Source organism: Adiantum capillus-veneris, chromosome 7, assembly GCF_014529385.1.
Source record: "Adiantum capillus-veneris isolate H3 chromosome 7, ASM1452938v2, whole genome shotgun sequence".
In the NCBI taxonomy this organism is placed as follows: domain Eukaryota; kingdom Viridiplantae; phylum Streptophyta; class Polypodiopsida; order Polypodiales; family Pteridaceae; genus Adiantum; species Adiantum capillus-veneris.
This window is the reverse complement of record NC_140937.1, coordinates 141,015,619-141,038,001: the sequence shown is the minus strand read 5'-3', so window position 1 is coordinate 141,038,001 and position 22,383 is coordinate 141,015,619. Positions and strand designations below refer to the sequence as shown.

Here is a 22,383-nt window from a genome sequence, read left to right as displayed (position 1 = left end):
ATGTACAATGGGGATGGTGTTACCCATTTCCTTAGCATCTATATACATGTCTTTTTCCCTGAACTTAAAGGAGATTCTCCTTTCAGGAAATTTAACATCGGCAGCCAGGCGGTCAAACCATGGTGCCCCTAGGATTACATCCTAATGCTTGAGAGGAGAGATAAAGAAGTCCTCTTTGTCCACATAGCCTTGGACATGAAGCCTCAATTTCCCGATTAAGGGAGTGACTGAAGCTTCTTGCCCCTTGAAGGCACTGTCTGCGGGTAGGACATCTCCCATCTCGTAGGATTGTATTCCTAGCTTGGTGGCCAACTCTATAGATATAAAATTGTGAGTAGAACCAGGGTCAAAGAGAATAAAAGCATCATGTTCTCTTACCTTTCCCCAAGCATGGCATAGAGGAGATCCTTTGTGGTGAGTTTGGTGAGTCTCCTCCTCTTGGATTTCAACCAAGGAAGCTCTAGGAGGATCTTGGCGGTTGTTCTTTTGGGGACAAGCGCGGTATGCATGCCCTTGTTCGCCGCACTTGAAACACCGGTTATCCTTACGATAACTCTCAAGCTCTTCAGGAGAGAGTTTATTCTTACCTTTGTAAACTCCCTTCTCTTTAGCTTTGTTGGAGTTGCCCTTAGGAGACTTTTGGACATTGTCCTTCCCCTTAGGCTCATTGGAACCCTTGTTTTCCGGGGGATTATTATTTCTTTTTGCCCCCGTTTGGAAATTGATTCGAGAGGCGACCATAGTGTGGTGTATTACCGCCGATATGGTACGTGGTCTTTGGGAGTTGACATACTCCGCCATTTCTTCGGTTAAGCCCGCACAAAATTGTTGCTTTTGCTCTCCAAAATCCAACTTTTTGAAGACAGTGGCTTTGAGTTGTAGGTCCCAAAACTTGTCTACATATTTGTGGATAGATTCATTGGGAGAGAGCTTTAAGCTTCGCCATTCGGTGAGTACTTTGTCTTTGGCATCGGTGGCCAAAAACTGCTTCATAATGGAAGCTCTTAAAGCTTTCCATGTTCGTGGAGCTTCACCGTTGGCTCGTAGGCTAGACCACCATTGTTTGGCGGACTTTTGAAAGTGCATAGCTACATGGCGTAGCTTAGAGGACTCCGTGAAGCCCTCATCTCCAAACGCCGCATTGAATTGTTGGATAAAGGCCAAGACTTTGTCCGTAGCACCAAAGGTACCATCATAGGTAAGGAAAGAGATGCTCTTCCCTCCCTCTTTGAATTTCTTCACCTTGGACGACCTCTTCCATGCGGCATAGGATTTCCTATGGCCTCTTCTTTTTGATGGTTCAAAGGTTGCACCATCACTTTCTTCAGAAGGTGAAGAATTTGAAGAAGGTGGAGAAGAGGGTGACCTCTTTCTCGCCTTTTTCTTGTCTTGATCTTTGTCGTCTTCACCATAGCTTTCATAAGAGGAAGAGGATGAAGAAGATGGAGAAGAGGGTGTCCTCTTTCTCGCCTTTTTCTTCTCTTGCTTTTTATCATCCCTCTTTGAATTATGGCGTGGAGAAGAGTGTGATGGTCTTCTCCGCTTTGGTGGTGATGGAGAGCGTTTAGCCCGCCGTCTTCGTGGAGCCATCTCCGCCGAGGTGGCGGGAGACTCGCTTCTTTCTCATTCCTTCGGTGGAGGCTCTTGAGTTCTCCTTTGGGAAGGAGATGCATCATCAAGAAGTAAATTCTTGAGCCCTTCATGTGGATTCTCTTCTTCTTCCTGAATCAGAGAGAGACCTCTTTTGGTAGTCTCACAAGGAGGCTTCCTAGGTGTTCTCTCGTCATGGTGATGAGCTTGGAGAATCCCGTGAGCACGGAGCTGCCGTTGCACTTCACTTTGGAGAGATGGATTGCCCATGGCTTGTTGAAGCCTAGAAACAAGATAGCTAACAAGCATTGAAGCATCATTAGTAGCTTGCTCATGAGCAAAATCAAAGTTATCAACATTAATTTCACTCTCTTTACTATTGTCAGCCATTCTAACAACTTTTAGGTGTAAACTTTTTAGGTGTAAACTTTTTAGGTGTACTTTGGCACTTCAAGCCCTAGTTGCTACTCCTCTTTACCCCTTTAGAAAAAGCACTCAAGCTACTGTACCCGCGGCTCGAATACCATTAATTGCAAGGAATAGAAGAGAGGGTCTTTCGACACCAAAACAACACCGGCTCCTGTCAAGCTTCTAATAGCTCAATAGTGGTTAGGCCGTAGGCAAGCCCCGTAGGACTCCACTATTAAGACCATAGCTCTCGACGGTGATGCCCCGTTAACTGCATGAAGGCAGGCGCACTGCAAGGCTGAAAAATCCCTATTCTACTTACTCACAGGTAATTAATAATACCAACCATTTGTAGCTAGCTTGAGGACCTCCCTTCTTGAGCAAGAAAAGAGAAACCTTGAGCTCTGATACCAATGTAACATTTAATGGCCTAATAACTTATGTGTAGCGGAAATTAGCATGAACATAGTGGGCATTTCATTAGAATAGATTCCTAATGAGAATTACAAGAGTGCTTGGGTGGAGAGAGCAACAAAAAGCATAACACCTAGTTAGATATCATCTGTTGGGAGAAGAGGGGGGAGATCGACCGCTTAAAGTACTCAACATAAGCTTTCAAGCCATCACCATCAAACTGTCCACCTCTTCTTCCAATTTTCGAGCACACACACTCACCTAGACTATGACACACACACACACAGTAAACATAGAATTGACATAGACAAGCTTGTAAGAGAGTGTAAGAGATGTGTAAGAGATGTAGACTAGATTTAGAGAGTACACAGCAAATTAACCATAGCTTCAGAGAGTAGAGAAGAGAATCTGCAAGAGAAAGGCCTAAATCTAGCCCCAAACTACACGGCACCTCTCTTGTGGAGTTGGTATTTAATATATTATTTTTGAGGTGCCAAAAATTGAGGCCCCTCTTTTACAACCACTTCACTTTTGTAAATGAGTGAAGCTCATTAGTTCTTGCATGACCCATAAGGGGAGTTCCCACTACAAATATTTACAAAGCCATAGTGGCTTATTGAAATGAGATTCTAAGATACTGTGCAACTATAAAATGGCCAAGAATAATTGATGTCGCCTCTTCATCAACTCCCCGCATTCCACTCTACAAAATCATCATCAACTCAATTAGTAAAATAAATAGACAGCACATAATTAACCATTACGCCCAGCTATCCCAATTACAGTTAACCACTACAACAGGAGGGTGCCCAGTCTCGTAACATCCCTCCCACCAGGGATAGCAACTGTCCTCAGTTGCTCAATAGAGAAATCAACTGGACCGTGAGTGATGGAAAGTGTGGAGAAGGTTGGGAAAGTTGCGAAAAAACTTTTCAGGCATCCATTTGGCATCCTCTCTAGGGTGGCCCTTGAAAGTCAAAAGGTAACGGTTATAAACCATTCCAGTGCGTGTAGTGGTGGTCTCATGGTCAACTATTTTGTCAGGGATGAGTTGCTCTTCTTGGTCTACAAGTGAAGGCGAGTCTTCGTAAATGTGGTGTGTAGGTAGGGGTCCTCTGAATGGTCGTAAAAGACTAATGTGAAATGCATTGTGAATGTGCCAATGTGCAGGTAATTCTAAACGAAAAGAAACATCATTAATGACAGGTGAAATTTTGAAAGGTCCATAAAATCGAGGAGAAAGCTTAACAAAGACATTAGTATCAACACTTTTGATCCTTCGTTTTTCGATGCGAAGTAAAACATGATCACCTTCTTTGAATTGGTGTGCCTTGCGGTGCTTGTTAGCATGCTTGGTGTAAAGTTCTTGTGAGTGTTTAATGGCAGAATGCACACTTGCATAAATATCATGAAAGTAAGTAGTGAAATTATCAACGGCAGGCACAACATTAGAAAGACGTGAAGCAGGATTAGGAAGTGAGTGACCGTATACAATTTCAAAGGGAGATTTACCCGTGGCAGTGTGAGTGGTGTTGTTGTATGCAAATTGCAAAATATGTAGGTAGTCATCCCATTTCTTAGGTTGAGAGGAAACATAAGCCTTTAGCAAATCAATGATTGTGCGATTTGTGACTTCAGTTTGACCATTGGATTCAGGATGAAATGCAGAAGTGAAGTCAAGTGTAGTGCCAAGATTTTCAAACACAGTAGTCCAAAAAGCACTACAAAATTTTGAATCTCGATCAGAAATAATCACTTTAGGCAAACCATGATGTGGGAAAACAGTCTTAAGAAACAAAAGTGCAGCTTGATGTGCTGTGAGTGTTTTCTTACACGGAACAAAGTACGCTTGTTTAGAGAAACGATCAATAATAGTCCATATCATGTTATGTTTGTGCATTGTGAGTGGGAAACCAGTAACAAAATCCATGGAAATATGTTCCCAAGGTCTTTCAGGAATGGGGAGAGGGTGTAAAAGTCCCAATTTCTTACCTGTAGCTGCTTTGATTTTTTGACAAATCAAACAAGTTGACACATACTGTTTAACATCCATTCTCATAGCAGGCCAATAGAAATCACGACATAAATTTTGAAAAGTTGCAGCAAATCCTCTATGTCCAGCATAAGGTGGTTTGTGCAATTCTTCAATAATTAATGTACGAAAAGATTTAGTCACACACAATTTTTGTTTGAAATAAAGGAAGTTTTTTTGAATAGTGTATTCGAGAAATGTGTGTACAGAATTATCAAGCATGTGCAACCATGTCGTTTTGAAGTCATCGTCATGTGCATAAGTGTCATGCATAGTGTCAAATGAAGTTCCCGTAATGGTTGATAGATGATTAAGTGAGGGTCGTCTACTCAAAGCATCGGCTACAACGTTTTCTTTACCAGGTTGGTATTGAATATTGGGCTGAAAACTTTGAATAAAAGCGGCCCACTTAATATGTCTATCATCTATTAAAGGCTGAGAAAGTAAATATTTGATACTTTGTTGATCAGTTTTAATGATCAAGTCAGTACCCATTACATAGTGTTTCCAGATTTTCAATGCATGTACCACAACAGTCAATTCTTTATCATAAGTACTGAACTTTATTTCAGACGGTTTGAATTTACGACTTTCGAAAGCAATGGGATGGTTATCTTGCATAAGGACTGCACCGATACCTTTACCACTAGCATCAGTGACTACCACAAAGAATGGTCGTTCAAAATCACGCAATTGCAATACAGGTGCATTAGTCAAAGCATGTTTAAGTGCATTAAATGAGCTTTCTTGCAAATCAGTCCATTCATAAGGCGTGTTTTTCTTCAACAAGAGAGTCAAATAATGTGCTTTGTAAGCAAAATTACGAACAAATTTCCTGTAATAGCTGCAAAGACCAAGAAAAGATCGTAGCTCATGCAAGTTTTTGGGTCTAGGCTAGGATTGAATGGCTTCAATTTTCTTTGGATCGACATGAATTCCTTTACCCGATACAATATGTCCCAAATATTCAATTTCAGATTGGAAAAATGAACTCTTTTCAGGATTCAAATACAAGTGATTTTGTGCAAGCAGATCAAATACACGGGTTAAATGTTGCTTATGGTCTTCTTCAGATTTACTGAATACCAAAATGTCATCAAAAAATACAATCACAAAATCTTGATGGTCAATGAAAATTCGATTCATCATGCGTGTGAATGTAGCTGGTGCATTTGTCAAACCAAATGGCATGACAAGAAATTCATAGTGCCCAGTTTGTGTTCTGAAAGCAGTTTTGTAGACATCATGTTCAAACATTTTGACTTGGTGATATCCTGATTTAAGGTCAATTTTGCTAAAAATGTTTGCCCCTTTCAGTTTGTCTAGTAGATCATCCACTCTAGGAATAGGAAACCTATTCTTAATGGTGATCTTGTTCAAAGCCCTATACTCGATACACATACGAAAGGTTCCATTTTTCTTCTTGACAAGAAGTACTGGAGCTCCGTATGGTGAACTACTAGGTCGGATTAGGCCTCGGTCAAGTAAATCAGTGATTTGAGTTTGTATTTCCCTGTGTGCGGTAGGATTTACACGATAAGGTGCTCTACAAGGAGGTTCACTACCCGGTATGATGTCAATTTGGTGGTCTTCTGGGCGTGATGGTGGAATTCCAGGTGGGAGATCATGCATGAAACAATATTTAAATTGTGAGAGAAATTCATCGTGTGTGGAGTTACGTGAAGTTTCAGTTTCAACAGAAATTTGATTTACCAATACTAGATATGTTTTCCTCTGTTTTCGAATTGCTCGTTTGGCTTGAGTGTGAGAGGGAGTGGAAATTTTTGATGTGCCAGTGTTGCTTGGATGGAGAATTTTTTATTATTATGAGTGAGAGACATTGTACGTGTTTTATAATTAATCAACGGGTCAAATTCATGACGAAATGGCATTCCCAAAATCATATCGAGTCCATGCAATGGTCCTACCAAAAATGTATGTGCTTGTGTGAATTCACCAATGCAAACTTCAACAGTGACTTGAGTTTTACAATTAAAACGTTGATTATTAAAAATAGTTTTGATCTTATGAGGTGATGAAATTTCAGAGAGTGATAGTTGCTGTGCCAATCGTGTGGACATGAAATCATGGCTACTACCATCATCTAGCAGAATGGTGACATTTTCACCCTTAACAGTGCCTTGCACTTTAAACAAAGTGTGAGGAGATATAGGAGTACCTGAGGATGGGTTGTCATCGTTATCATAATCAGGATCATATCCCTCACCGTAGTTAACTTCCACTTCATTGTCGTCGGGTGTAGCATCTTCGATGAGGTTAAGAGTAGCTCCGCTGGGGCGGTTGTTGTTGAAGGGTTTTTGACTTGAATTCCTGTTGACTCCATTTGAATGGCCATTGGATTGACCATTGCCCTTAGCATGACCATTTGGGCACTTATCTGCATAGTGACCATACTGAAAGCATTTAAAACACTTCACCTTTTTGTTACCATTAGAATTTGGAGGAAAACGCTGGTTGAAAGGATGTTGGTCGCCTCGTTGCTGAGTGTTGTTGTGGTTGTTGCTCGTATGAGGTTGAGCAGTGGCAGGAGGATTGTCAAATCTTCGTCTTTTGAAAAAGGTACGGCTTTGGTGTTTGCTTCTGTCAGAGTTAGGAGAGAAAGGAGGTCTCTTGTTGCGGTTAGTATTAGCAGGTTGATCAGTGTGAGAGGAATGTCCACCTTTCTTCTTTTCTGCGTTGAGAGCCAAGTTAATGGCCTTTGACAGAGAATCTGGTTCGAACATATCTACCTCAACACTAATTTGTAGTGCCAAGCCTGATATGTACTTTCGCTTCAATTTCCTGCGACTAACATGTTCAATAGCTTGCAATTGAATTAGACAATTCCAAAAACGGTCAGTGTAACCCTGTACATCTTCATTTCTACCCTGTCGAATTAAATCCCATTGACGTCGTGCTTTAGCTTTGTACTGTGTGGGCAAAAATTGGGGTAAAAACACTTTTTTAAATGCATTCCATGTGCGTGGTCTTCTTCCATGTTGTTTGGTGGCGTTCCACCACAATGCAGCGCTGCTAGTGAGATGATTGGATGCACACTTTACCATTTCACGCTCGGGAAAGTCTTCATCATGAAAGTAGTCATCTAACTGACTAACCCATGCTAGAATCGTGCTAGCATCTTTAGTGCCATCAAAATCTTTGAAAGTGAAGGCTTTTCTGCTAATTTTGTTTTTCTTGGGTGCCGGTGCAGATTCGGTGCGTGCAGAATGTAATAATTTATCTTCAAGTTCTTGCCTTCGCATGCGTTCATATGTGAGTGACTGCTGCAAATTTTGAAGTTGCTCTGCAATCGTGGGTGCATGAGGAAGATGTGCCATGATTGCGTGCTTTTCTTTTTCTTTTTTCTTTTTTTTTCTCTTTTTTTTTTTTTTGCAATATGCTCTAATACCACTGTTGGGAGAAGAGGGGGGAGATCGACCACTTAAAGTACTCAACATAAGCTTTCTAGCCATCACCATCAAACTGTCCACCTCTTCTTCCAATTTCCAAGCACACACACTCACCTAAACTATGACACACACACACACACACAGTAAACATAGAATTGACATAGACAAGCTTGTAAGAGAGTGTAAGAGCTGTGTAAGAGATGTAGACTAGATTTAGAGAGTACACAGCAAATTAACCATAGCTTCAGAGAGTAGAGAAGAGAATCTGCAAGAGAAAGGCCTAAATCTAGCCCCAAACTCCACGGCACCTCTCTTGTGGAGTTGGTATTTAATATATTATTTTTGAGTTTGAGGTGCCAAAAATTGAGGCCCCTCTTTTACAACCACTTCACTTTTGTAAATGAGTGAAGCTCATTAGTTCTGCATGACCCATAAGGAGAGTTCCCACTACAAATATTTACAGAGCCATAGTGGCTTATTGAAATGAGATTCTAAGATACTGTGCAACTATAAAATGGCCAAGAATAATTGCTGTCGCCTCTTCATCAACTCCCCACATTCCACTCTACAAAATCATCATCAACTCAATTAGTAAAATAAATAGACAGCACATAATTAACCATTACGCCCAGCTATCCCAATTACAGTTAACCACTACAACAGGAGGGTGCCCAATCTCGTAATAGCATCGACAATACTTTCAAAAGAGAGAGAAATTAAGCTATTGACAACAGTTGAGGACCGGATTTTCATGGAGCCGGTCCCCCCTCCAAAAGGCTTTGTATTATGGTTTCTCCCATCAAGAGAGACATTGTACAATACAATTCTTTGTGTTCCTTCAAGAATAGCTAGTGCAATGAAGATGGAAACTTCATGCACTAAGCAAAACACTTAACAAACACAACTTGAATTATCCCCGTTCTCAGACCCAAGACCTCACACACCTTCGAAGATGGTGAGAGCTAGCAGGGTATGAGAGTAGATTGAGAGGAAGAAGGAGTATCTTACGAGAAAGATGTACATCTCCTCACATAATCACTCATATGTAGCATAGCTTAGCTTAGTAATTAGCTTGGTAGAGGAGATGAGCATGCATTGAAGTTTGGTTCTTGGTTGGATTTGCATCCACATGCCAAGAGAGTGTTGATGTAGGCTTCTATCTCACAAGCTTGGAGTAGGTGATGAGTTCTCCATTAAAGCTTGGGAAGAGATAGTCTTCTCTTTCTTCACACATGAGCTTGTGTGAGTGTGTGTGTGATAATGCCTTGCAAAAATCAGCCCCCTCTCTCTCTTGGGCGAGCCCTCTTGCTAATTGCTCTTGCTGAAGCCTCATTGGCCCTCCCCAAGTCAAGCCAATTACAATTAAGCAGCATAAGTGATAGCCTTCTGACATGTGTCCCCCTTTCCCCTTTTGTGAGAGCTTTAGGTAATTAAATAATTAAACTAAACTCTCATTGGACCCCTTTGCCTCCTGGCCAATAGGAATCAGGCAAGCCATGGGGCTCCTGAATGCTCATTGGACCCCTTGGGAGACTGCCCAATAGTCTTCTAGGAGACTTAATTCTCATTGGTTTCTTTTATTAAATGTTTTTAAATTAATTAAACTAGATTTACTCTAGCTTAATTCTCATTGGTCCACTTCAAGGGTCATCCAATAGAAATTGGGCATACCTTGTGGACATCTGGCCTAGGGAGCTGACATGTGTCCCTCATTCCCTTTGTGTAAAGGGAGCCTGTGTGTGTGTGTGTGTGGCTTTCTCTCTCATCCCCTACGTTTAGGGCTCGCCCCCTCCCATGTAGGGATGTGCAAAGACTTTTAGGGCACACACAAAGCATCCAATTTTCCCTAGGGTTGACCTTTGGACACAACCTTTGAATTTTGGAACCTTAGCATTTTGGAAGTCTTAATGGGCTGAACCTTAGGGTCTTTTTAGCCCATTGTTGCACATGGCTCTTTTGTAGATGCCCCCCCCCTTTGGATCCCTATTTTCCCTCCTTTGGATCCCTACTGTGGCCGGTCTGCTAGCTTAACCAATATTCTAGCTTTTTCTCCTCTGGCCTTCCCCACATTAAATGATCAGTTTAATATGAGAAAATCATTTAGGAGAATTAGATATTGATTATTATGGCATTGGGACTAAGGCTTGGGATAGTTAATGCTTTTTGCAAATTTCATCTTATGCTCGTGATGCATGAAGCTTTCCATCTTCATAGCATCACCAAGGTTAGAAGGAACACAAAGATTGTATTGTACCAAATCTGTCTTGATGGGAGAATCTATAATACAAACGTCTTTTGGAGGGGGACCGTCTCCAAGTAAAGCCGGTCCTCAACTATTGTCATGTTCTCTAATACTCTCTCTCTTGCAAAAGTATTGTTCATGCCAAGTTAATTAAGTACTATGTTCGTGTTGCTACCATCGATTAAGTTCACCCTCTATGTTCTCAAAGTAATCTCACAAAAATGCTCACTCGAATTCTCTTAATCTCACTATTCTCAAAGTTCATAAGCCATTTCCATTACAAACGATGTCTCTTATAGGCTAGAAATACCATCTCAATGGGACAATCATAATGCCTTTCATATCACTACCCTCTCATCTAATCTATGAAGATCCACCTGCACTTGCATATCACAAAGAGTAACTTGTGCCTGAATCGCTTGTTGGCCATCACACTACCATAATATGCACATGCAGAGTCTTTAATAAATATCTTTTGAGTTTTAAGGGTCACGCTAGAGAAGGTTCCTATTGGATGCCTGAAAAGTTATTGCGTAAATAACCCGAATCTTCTTTCATGGACTAGTCGATGTCTCTATTGAACACCTAAGGATAGTTGCCATCCCAGGTGGGAGGGATGTTATATTATTCTCCATGCTCTGGATTCCCCTCTTGCATGTGGTTAGCATCATAGGATTTCTAATGGTTAGTTACTTTGTTGCTGTCTTGTTAAATTAGCGATTAGCTAATTAAGAGATTGTGTTTCTACATATCGGAATTTTTGAAGTTGAGGATGAGGTTGTAGAGTTCAATAATTAAGTCATAGCGGCTTATCGTTCATAAGAATTTTATATTGGTTCAATTAAGCTGACACGTGCTCATTTTATATAGACAAGAACATAGACAAATATTGATAAGGTGAAACCAACTCTCATGGTTTCATATGCGAACTTTATGCAAAAAGAGGGCCCTCTATGTTTTGGCGATGGACTTACTTTTAGATAAATATCAAATATTCAAGATGTAAAGTGTGTCGTGCACTTGGGGGCTAGATTCAACACATTAGTTGTGTAATTATCCTATCTTCCCCTCCAACCTATTCTTCCATTTCTTACACTTTGCATCTTCTCACACTTCTATGTAAACATCTACTTGTGTTTATGTGTATGTGTGTGTGTAGCAAGTAGTTGTCATATTCTTGACTATTAAGGCGTTTGAGAGAGCGATGGTAAAAGACGATCTTTTCTATTAGAGTTTAGAGGAGGTTTTAGCATTCCCCTTCTACCAAAAAAGAACACATATTATCCACACACCATAGTATCCATCATCATTGTTGACCACATCAACCCTTGCTCAAGTTGGGATGTAGCAGTGATGCTCAAAAGATGATTCTCAACTAGCAATCACGTTCAAGACTTTAAAAGTGTACCATACTTGATATATATACTAAACAACATGATTTGCTTATGTACTAACCAACACAGGACAAAGATACAAGTGTCGATGGAGTTATTTAGATAGAAGTCCTCATGTCACCTCTAAGGAAGTTAGAATGGAGCTACTTATCCTACTCACATTGGACATGCGTATACATTGTAAAGGCAAGTGTAGAAAGGTGCATATGAAGTGAAGCTCTCACCCTACATCATGTTGGAAATGTGCGTTGATTGGTGCACCACACTCAACTTATGTATGGAGCAACATGCTTCCAGGATGTATAACATAAGTGAAGACGTTTGGGGGTAACTCCTCTGTTGACGTCAATGAGAACATGCTATCAACACCAACCTCTTCTCATTGTCGGACATACCTTGAAATAAGTCCGACACAAGAGATTCTTCAAAACAAAGGTCCAACATATGATTTCTCATACAAGAGAGGACTTTTAAAGTCTCTAGCCTACTTTGCTATACAAGTGTAGACCAATTATCTTTCTAGGAGTCAATTCTTCTGAAATTGAGGAACCTAATGCAAGTGTAGAGCCATCAATTGACATATTTGTGAGTCAAATACAACTACAGAAGACCTTTCTTAGTCTAAAAGAAGCAAATAAATACTAAACAACTAGAGTGTGAATGTGGACTATGTAAGTCGCACATGCAAATTGCAATGCCCATTTGAAGTAATGCCAATTAGGAAACTTGACGATCACTCTTTGTAAGACCCAATCAAAATCTACTTTCACAACAACATTCAATCTCAAAAGAATAACCCAAGTGTTCTGAATACAAGACGTCTAAGAACTTCTTATCATTCCAAGATTAAGCAAGGGTTTTGAACATAATTTTCACCAACAGCCACTTGCAAATGTGACAAACATTTTCTAAGATTAGCATTTACTGCATGTAATGTTTGTTCAATAAGGTCATCGACAAAAGCCAAAACTAAGGAGCTTTGTTGGATAGACATATAGGTTGCACATAATAGATTATTGATCAAAGGAAAAAGTAATAGATGAGTTGCCAAAACCTCAATGGGCACCCTTACCTAGCAATGCTATGAGATAGCCTGCCATTTACTAACATTGTAGAGAATTTATTTTGACAAACGGTTAAAATCAAGTCCCAGCATGATGTCGGAAGGCTTTCACAAACTACAAATGTAACTCACAATGTCATGCTTGGATTACATTCCTCGTTAGGTAGTTAGATTATAATCATAGGAAGAAGTATCCCAAAAAAAACACAAGTACGTAGTGTGCAAGAATTTGTGCAATATAGGGACTAATTATGAGAGCAACAGTCTTAGCCAAGATCGACAATACCCATCTCCAATGAGAGGGAGGTGTATGTACAGTTTGTGGCAAAGGATCAATGAATATCTCGCTATATCAAAGTGAGATCCATGCCTTGTGCCCTCTAGATATAGTTAATCAAAGCAATCACCAGCTCTTTTGATTCAAATCCAGAAATTCCATAATGAACTTCTTAGGCAGTCCAATATTGCATTTTGTTGAAGTCTATTCACAATTTCGATACATCAAATTATCTCTTCAATTATTGGATGAATAGAATCTATTAAATGTATTAATTCAAGCGTCAAAGAACTTTACAAGCTTATGATGCAGAGGAGATGTATACTCTCACATGCAAAGTAAAGGAGGGAGAGGGGGTGGTGTTTTACCAAATGTGTTTCGATTTATAAGATCTCATCTCAGTGGCAGCTGAAGGGGGAGGGCAAGTTGATAAAAAAGGACTGACATGAATAGGAGGAGGGGTTTATACAAGGTGAAGAGGGGATTGTGCCACCTAGAAGACTTTGGCCCTCGACGACATTGGTGACCTCTCAGTGATTGACATTACTTGCCAATGGACTTGTAATGGCTTGGCATATATTCTCACTTTGTAATGTTACCTCTAAAGGCCCATTCCTTTGGCTTTCAAAGTGACTCCACATTATGTAAAATTTTCCAACCTACCATCAACTATTCTTTCATAGTGTTATGGTAGAATAATGGCGAGTGGATCCCAAAGCTAGTTGGGAGAGAGATGAACATTAGTCATCCTTGGAGAAGGCAACCACTTTTGCAATCCTAACATTTTTATGCAAACATGATAGACACTCTCACTACTGGCTCCTACAAGCTCGTTCATTACTATATTCATTTCTACACCAGATTCCTTCGAATCCCATCCCTCTCCCTAAGAAGGACCTTATCAAACTGTGAGTGTGCACAACCTTGAGGTCACTCTCGTAACCACATGCACCAACACGTCAAGTTGCAAGCGACATCCATGTGTAAGAGCCGGGTCTCACTATGCATTAGTATAATTAGTGGTATTATAGAGGTTTCTAAACTAAGTAACATTGCAACTTGCCTTCCATTTCCCCCTTAAAATTAGTAACCTTCTTAATACTCACAAAAAGGTGAGTATTAAGAGCATTAAGAAGTCACGTTTGGTTCACCTTATTTGGGGACTGTCCTCTCTACTTTAGGAGCAACAAAAGTAAAAAAGTGCACCTACTTTGAAGGGGATGATATCTTTAATGTCACTAATTGAAACTCACATTTACGTGAGACCACAATATATCCTAAATACCACTAATCTTTTTAATCAGAGTGGGACTCAGCTCTAAACTAAAAAGAAACTTCCACGAACTCTACACGTCCTAGATTCACAACCACTCCAAACCACCCTGGCCGACACTGGGCCCCCCTTGCGCATGCCCTTCGGCCTAAGGAGTCTGTGCACCCCCTGTTGCTCTTTCCCTTGCTTCATGCGACACCTCAAGTTGCCCTCACTTGTCGCATCTCACTTGATTCACGTTTTTTCCCCATAAAATTCAGCCACACAACAACTGGACGCATTTGCTTCTCCATATGGCCACCCCTACTTATGCTTCCGTGCAAGAACCCAAAAGCATCATCTATACTAATAGATGAAAGGGGAGGGGATTCCCCCCCCCCCCCCCCCGCCACGCGTCGCTGTTGCTTCATCCGGCGCCCTCGCGGCAGTGGCGTCTGAGCCAAACTGAGACAGCGGGATGCGCGCAGGCGGAGAGAGAGGGAGAGAGAGGAGAGAGAAAGAGGCGGCGAAGCCGCTGGCCACACTAGTACGTATGAAACAAGATCCAATGCAGGTGAGAGAAACCGTAGTGAATTAAAAGACCATTGAAACTACTAAAATCTAAAAAAAGGAGAAAAGGAAGGGTGAAAAGCCAGCACACCAAAAGGGGCTCTCTGTGCGAATGCCATAGCCAGGATTAGTAAGTTCTGCAGAGAACCCTAGTTTCTCTCCGAACGTTCTTTCACGAAGCTTTCCATGACAGCATCCTGTCGCGAGCATCTGCTCTTTTGCAAGCTAACATAGTCCACCTTCCTGCTTGTGCAAGTGCAAGCAGGAAAAGCACAAGAAAACTCCTCCTGTACCTCATTCTTTATCGCAACTGCAGAGGCTGGTGGCTGTTTGCAAATTCGCAAAAACTCAATCCAGGTATGTCGTTATTTTGTCGGAATTGGATCCTATAGTGGCTTTTATCTATGGGAAGCCGTATGTAGAGTTTCTTCGCAGGAAATCTCACGAGCTGAACGTAGTCTAAATCCAATCCAGGTGTCCGTTTTGATGCGGTGATTGGTCTTATTGATATCTGTGCGTCCTGATCCATCCTCAAGGGCAAGTTATCTGGTAATCATCAACATGATCTCTGCGCTTCGGCAGGGTGGTGTGGTTCCACACGGCCATGTGGGTTTTGACAGAGAGCATGTCAAGGTTGAACCTCTCGAGCAATCTCCTGTCCAACAGCTCATCTTCCCGCAAACACATAAGCCTCAAGCTGTTGCGGCCCCTTCACAGCAATCTCTTGTTTTGGATCAGGCCGAGTGTAACCTTTCTAACTTTGATTTCTTCTTCCTTTGTCGTGCTTGCTAAGTTTACTGTCCTTCATTGGGATCCATGCATACGTTTTGGTTTTCTTTGGTCATTTGTGCTTTTTCTTTGGTGGTTTTCTTCTGCAGTAGATGAAGGTTCACTGCTTGCCCTGGCCCATAAAGAATACAAGGCTGCAAATTTCAGCAAAGCATTGGAATATTGTGGGGCTGTGCATGAACGGAATCCTACCAGAACAGAGGCACTCCTCCTCCTAGGAGCAATATATTATCAGGTAATGGTTACACTGAATTTTCTAGTGTAAAAGATTTAAGACTGGTCTTTGAAAGGGACAATTGCACTTCAGCTTCATGATTACAATACGTGCATCAAGAAAAATGAGGAAGCAATTCGGATCGATCCCCAGTTTGCTGAATGCTATGGCAACATGGCAAATGCTTGGAAGGTGGTTTTCACCCATTCATCATATCTGATTTTTATCTTCATGCTCAAGGACTCATTGGGATCTATGACAGGAGAAAGGAAACATTGATTTAGCCATTCAATACTATTCTATTGCCATTGAGGTGAAACATGCGTTCTCTGCCCTATTGTTGCTGAAACATCTCTTTAAAGAGTTTAATTTGACTCTCTGATTTTTTTAATTAAATATTTTGAGATGTTTCTCTTTTCATGTTCCACAGTTGCGCCCTGGGTTCTGTGATGCCTGGTCTAATTTGGCCAGTGCATACATGCGGAAGGGATTGCTGCGGGAAGCTGAAGATTGTTGCCGACAAGCACTTTCAATCAATCCCAAGCTGGTACATATGTCGGGATGGAATCTAGGAGTCGAGTTTCCAACCCTTAAAAGCTGGGCTTCAATAGGAAGTGCACTTGATATGGCTATGATTCAAGTGTTAGCTTGTAAAACCTTCTCTTAGGGGTTGTGTTACTGGTGTAAATTAGGTTGATGCCTACAGCAATCTGGGAAACTTGCTAAAAGCTCGAGGGCTGGTCCAGCATGTAAGTAGTCAATTCTGATAGCAAAATCTTGTTGGTCTCAGAAATTTAAGGAGAGGATGTTATTTCTGTCATTCTATGGACACCTCTGCGTTTCGGGTTTTCCCCCCCCCAGTTATCTCTTGCTTTGCAAAACAGGCTTATCTGTGCTATATGGAGGCGTTGCGGATACAGCCTGGTTTTGCTATTGCTTGGTCGAACTTGGCTGGTTTATACATGGAAGCAGGGGATTATCAGAAGGCTCTTTCATATTACAAGGTCATATTTGTAAAGTTATGCACATGGCTGTGTAGGATAAAGAAAGTTGAAGCTTATTATGAATTATGGCTTGGCAGGAAGCTATAAGGCTGAAGCCAAATTTTCCAGATGCATATATGAACCAAGGGAGTGTTTTCAAGGTTGGCTCTTTAATTAGTAAAGATAGATTATGCCTTTTTTGAAGTTTAACTGGAGGCTGAAAATCAAAGTACATCATGGTACATCAGGCATTGGGACGGCTTCAGGATGCTATCTTGTGTTTTCAAAAAGCTATTCAAGTTAAACCTGATTTGGCTATGGCATATGGTGAGTAATAGGTTCTTCCCTAAATTTACATGGATTTCTAATGTTATCGGGATGGTGTGTAGGTGTTTGGTTTTTTTAGTGCCTGCTGAGAGTTTTTTGGTGCATGTGTGGCTTTTGTCTGAACGCACATAGGTCCTGGATAAGCAAGGAGGGGTTTTTGCAGTTGTTTCATCAGGTTCCAAGCATGATGGTGCCGCTTGGATTCAAATTTTTGGACATTGTGTTTTCTGGCAGATGAATGATTTGTCTGTGTCTATGTCTGATTTAATCTTTATGCTCGAGACGGCAGAAGATTCAGAATGCCTGATGACTAAGTCTTGACTGACCTACTTTCTGCATAGTTATGAAAAAAGCGCTTTCAAAGCGAAGCGAATTGTTTGAATCATAGTGTAGAGATCCATCACATACATGGATAAAAAAGAGGGCCTTCTTATTTGGTGTTTTTTTCACAAGCCCTCATACGTATTGGTGAGCAGTACCTCTGCTAGCTAGAGCTAGCACTATCTAAAGATGGGGCACATCCAAACTTCAGGCAAGTCGTTGGGTGGTTTGGGTGATGGGGGTTGTTGTGCATGGTTCATGGTGTGCAGGTAATTTGGCCAGTATTTACTATGAGCAGAACAACTTGGACATGGCCATAATGCATTACAAGCAGGCTATTCTACTGGACTCCAATTTCTTAGAGGCCTATAACAATCTCGTAAGTGGAAAATTTGTTGAGTTTATGTATTGGTTTGGTCAAGTTGCATATTGGCTTCAGCAAGTAGCATCTAACCAGATATGAATTGGATGATTATAAGGGTAATGCGCTGAAGGATGCAGGAAAGATAGAAGAGGCAATTGTTTGCTACCAGGTACACATTCAATGTGCTTAATTTTCACATTTCTCCTAAGAATGGCACTGATTAGAGGATCCAATGACTTGAGAAAGAGTTTGGTCCTCTGGTTTTGGTTCACGCTTGGTTTTATTGCTTCTTATTTCCATTTTCTTTAGTGCTCAGGAATTTTTTTCCTGTGTGGTACTCCACAAAGTTTTCTTCTTTAAAGTCACTTCTTATTTCAATTTCTATAGTTCTCAAGGACTTTTTTTGCTGTAGCTTGAGTGGGCACTCCACAAAGTTTTCTTCTTTTTTACTGCTCTTTTCATTCAAATTGTTCTCGTAATAGGAGTTTTTGACTAGTATCCTTTGGGCTGGAACACGTGTCTTTTGATTTTCAGGCATGTCTTCAGCTTCAGGGGAATCATCCACAGGCCTTAACGAACTTGGGGAATATTTATATGGAAGCGTAAGTGTGTTTTTTGTGTTAGCTTGCCTTCAGTTAAAGTTGTCCACCTTGCTGACTTCTGCTATTCTTCATGAGCAGCAACATGTTGAATGTAGCAGCTAACTTTTACAAGGCTACATTGGCTGTTACCACTGGATTATCGGCACCTTACAATAACTTAGCAACAATCTACAAGCAACAGGTTTCCTTAGTTACACTTGTTCTGGGTGCTCACAGAAGGGGGAGTATTTAAAACTTTTATGTTCTTCTGCGCAGGGGCACTATGTTGAGGCAATAGCTTGTTACACTGAGGTCCTTCGACTGGATCCTCTTGCCACAGATGGACTTGTAAATAGAGGGAATACATTGAAGGAGATTGGCCGCATGAGTGAGGCAATACATGATTATGTTCGGGCCGTCTCCATAAGGCCAACAATGCCCGAGGGTCATGCCAATCTGGCATCAGCATACAAGGACAGGTTATTTATCCGTTTGAGTGGGCTAGCAAGAAATTTTGGTCGGGTTTCCATAGTTGGTTTGTCGTGTGTGTGTGTGTGTGTGCGCGTGCGCCTGTTAAAATTTCCTACTGGAATAGGTTGTCTGACCATACCAACCTGGCATCAGCATGCGAGGGACAGGTTATTTATGTGTTTTGAGTGGGCTAGCAAGCTGTGAATAAAATTTTTGTGTGTGTTTTTTCCTGTCAAACGTCCCTCTGTAATAGGTTGTATGGGGTTATTTGTTTGTACTATATTTTGATATTGTTCTTGATACAGCGGACACGTTGAAGCAGCAATTAAAAGCTACAAGCAAGCATTGGCTCTCAGGCCAGATTTTCCAGAGGCAACCTGCAACTTACTTCACACGCTGCAGGTTTGCATATGCTCAGTATTTATGGTAGCTTTCATGGCTTATGCAAGGCATATGCCATGATGCATTTCTCGGGCAATCTTTGAGCTGTTTATTTGTCATTAGCTAAGAAATGATGCCTTATTGGTTGTAGTGTGTATGCGACTGGGAGGATCGAACGAACAACTTTATAGAGATTGAACGCATCATCAGGCAGCAGATAAAAGTAAGTTTGTTTTTAGGAGTTGTCTTAAACTTGATTGTGTCTCTTAAATAACAACTTCTGTGGTCACACCATCTGGCAGATGCAACTGTTGCCAAGCGTCCAGCCTTTTCATGCGATTGCCTATCCTATTGATCCTTTACTTGCCCTGGATATCAGGTAAATGGTTGTTTATCCACGTCTTCAGCCACATCGCAGTGATTTTTCATATTCTGTTTTACTTAAGATACATGGTAATCTGTGCATGTCTAGCCGACAATATGCGAAACATTCTGCACTTGTTGCGTCAAGGTTCAGCCTCCCACCTTTCACTCATCCTCCACCAGTGCCTGTTAGAAGTGAGGGTGGTTCAGGCCGGCTGAGGGTGGGGTACGTGTAAATTGTAAATTTCGCAGGTTAAATGCTTTGTAAAGGATTTCTTGTTTTTGAGGTTCTTGTATAACAGATATGTCAGTAGTGATTTCGGAAATCATCCCCTTTCCCATCTTATGGGCTCTGTCTTTGGGATGCATAATCGAGAGAATGTGGAGGTATGTTGATAACAGTTCTCCTCTCCCAAATTCTGAATACTTCTCTTTCTTCTCCACTCTGATGGGTTGCTCACAACTTCAGGTATTTTGTTATGCCTTGACTCCAAGCGATGGTAGTGAGTGGAGGCAGCGCACTGTAGCGGAAGCAGAACATTTCAAGGATGTCTCTTCTGCAGTATCTGATGTCATAGCAAGACTTATTGCTGAAGATCAAATACAAATCCTGGTTAATTTGAATGGTTATACAAAGGTATTGTCATAGCAAGACTTATTGCTGAAGATCAAATACAAATCCTGGTTAATTTGAATGGTTATACAAAGGTATTGGATATAGGCATGGGGATTTAAGCAAGCTAGAAAAAAAGTAGCAGCAAATACCACAGCAGATAGCCTGATACTCTTTTGTTGTATTGATTTTTATTTTCATCTGCACAGGGAGCTCGGAATGAAATTTTTGCCATGCAACCAGCCCCCATACAGATTTCATATATGGGCTTTCCTGCTACCACTGGTGCAGACTACATTCATTATTTGGTGACTGATGAGGTATAAAAATCTGGGGAAAAGTGTGCAAATGTGCTACTGAGTTAATGAATTTGATTTGTTCACGAGTCGTTTGGTGTTATTTGCAGTTTGTTTCGCCCACTTGCTATTCACACATCTACTCTGAAAAGCTAGTGCATGTACCGCATTGCTATTTTGTCAATGACTATAAGCAGGTATTGTACTATATGTGCTAATACATTGAAGGTGGAATTGGTCAAAGTCTGGAGACTATGGCTTGTTCAATTTCTTCTGTTCTGCAGAAAAATCTGGATGTTTTGGATCCAAGCTGCCAGCCTAAGCGCTCGGATTACGGGTTGCCTGAGGACAAATTTCTTTTTGGTTGTTTCAATCAACTGTATAAGATTGATCCAGAAGTTTTTGTGACATGGCAAGTTTTTTTTAATTTATGAAATTGATCATGCCAACTGATTTTTCTTTCATGGTTTACTGATGGTGCTAATCCCATGTAGGTGTAACATTTTAAAGAGGGTGCCAAATAGTGCCCTATGGTTGTTACGTTTTCCTGCTTCCGGAGAGAATAGGTTGCGAGCATGTAAGTTTCAATTGAAGTCTGGCCTGTAGCCCACAATTGGTGGAGTTCAGTCCATTTGGACAGCCCTTATTATGTTAAGTTCAGTGATTTTTCCCCCCCTTTTCTTGTGCAGACGCACTGGCTGAAGGCTTGCAGCCAGATCAAATTATTTTTACTGATGTTGCAATGAAAAATGAGCATATTCGCCGAAGTTCTTTAGCCGACCTCTTCTTGGATACGTAAGTTCTTATCAAGTGGACTATTCTTGCTGCTATAGCTCGTGTCTTTTTGGTTGGGTTTACTGACACCTTAATATGCCCTGTTGCAGGCCACTCTGCAATGCTCATACGACTGGAACTGATGTTTTATGGGCTGGGTTACCAATTATCACATTGCCTCTAGAAAAGATGGCTACCAGGGTTGCAGCTTCATTGTGCATGGCTACAGGTCTTGGAGAGGAGATGGTCGTGAAGAGGTTTGTGGTTTTTATTTGTTTTAACTCATAAGTTGAGATATTTATCTGTTTCTTATTGATTTTGTTTTTGCAGCATGGAAGAATATGAAGAAAGAGCTGTTTCATTGGCCATGAATCCAGCGCTATTGAAGTCATTGAGAAGTAGGCTTCAGGCTGCCAGATTGACTTGCCCTTTGTTTGACACTGGGCGATGGGTAAGTTTTTGCCATGGAAAGTTTTGCTTTTTAGGGTTTGTCTGGTGATGCGAAGTTGCTTTTGTGACTCTCTCTTTAAGCTGGATCTTTTCTGCCGGTCTCAGGTGAAAAATCTTGAAAGGGCTTATTTCAAGATGTGGAACATTCACTGCTCAGGGAAGCACCCACAGCCCTTCAAAGTATTAGAAAATGACCAAGAATTTCCTTACAATCAGTGACCCTTGATCAAAGAGTTCCGATGTAGAGAGCGTAAAATTTTGTGAGGGGCTGTAACACGCGGTTTGTTATTGAGGTCCACATGATGCATTGGAAGTTAAACCATGCGGATGGACAAGTAAAGATGGGTGGGTGGGTGGCTGGGTGTGGGGGGGAGGGGTAGGCTATTAATCAGATGTAATGATTGAAGATAGTACTGACTCCATCTGACTCTCTGCCCCACAATGCTCTACTGACCCAGGTTAATATCTATACATGGGCTTCTGATTATGTTTTTCGTAGTATTTTCTTGCCTCCTGTTTGAATGCTTTGTTAAAGGAGGATGGGCAGGGTAAACTTATGGGTATGATGTCATTCACCTCTAGTGTCTGCATGGTTAGAAGGATTATTAATTGCGGTTCAAGGCTTGTGAGGTTGGGTTTAAGGAATGTGAGTTCTTTGCTGCATTTATGCATACAATAGTGTATATGTTTGAAGATATACTTGCAAACTCTCTGTTGATTCCAACCCTTGCTTTTACAAAATGAGTCTGTTCAACGATTGTTGTGCATGCTTGCATACTCACATGCAGGCACTGCATGTGATTT

General features: G+C 41.1%; 1 protein-coding gene across 1 annotated transcript; it reads left to right on the top strand.

Annotated features, from left to right (window-relative positions):
- The first annotated feature begins 14,709 nt into the window (after positions 1–14,709).
- On the top strand, positions 14,710–22,066 carry SEC (Tetratricopeptide repeat (TPR)-like superfamily protein). Its single transcript, XM_086516569.1, has 29 exons — positions 14,710–15,009; positions 15,127–15,397; positions 15,531–15,676; positions 15,749–15,847; positions 15,918–15,968; positions 16,086–16,202; positions 16,348–16,404; positions 16,540–16,659; positions 16,737–16,799; positions 16,887–16,965; positions 17,556–17,665; positions 17,766–17,819; positions 18,185–18,252; positions 18,331–18,433; positions 18,508–18,710; positions 19,008–19,104; positions 19,235–19,306; positions 19,386–19,462; positions 19,556–19,672; positions 19,749–19,833; positions 19,916–20,083; positions 20,269–20,379; positions 20,466–20,552; positions 20,640–20,767; positions 20,850–20,932; positions 21,045–21,150; positions 21,240–21,386; positions 21,460–21,580; positions 21,685–22,066. Exons 2-29 carry the CDS (start codon positions 15,214–15,216, stop codon positions 21,796–21,798), a joined length of 2,967 nt encoding a protein of 988 aa, XP_086372695.1. The 5' UTR covers positions 14,710–15,009; positions 15,127–15,213; the 3' UTR covers positions 21,799–22,066.
- Positions 22,067–22,383: the final 317 nt, after the last annotated feature.

Excerpts from the sequence above, each read along its gene's own strand:
- SEC (XM_086516569.1), top strand. The coding sequence starts at position 15,214 with ATGATCTCTGCGCTTCGGCAGGGTGGTGTGGTTCCACACGGCCATGTG. Across the intron at positions 15,848-15,917 it reads ACATGGCAAATGCTTGGAAG|GAGAAAGGAAACATTGATTT; the intron begins GTGGTTTTCACC and ends GATCTATGACAG. Across the intron at positions 19,673-19,748 it reads TCAGGCCGGCTGAGGGTGGG|ATATGTCAGTAGTGATTTCG; the intron begins GTACGTGTAAAT and ends CTTGTATAACAG.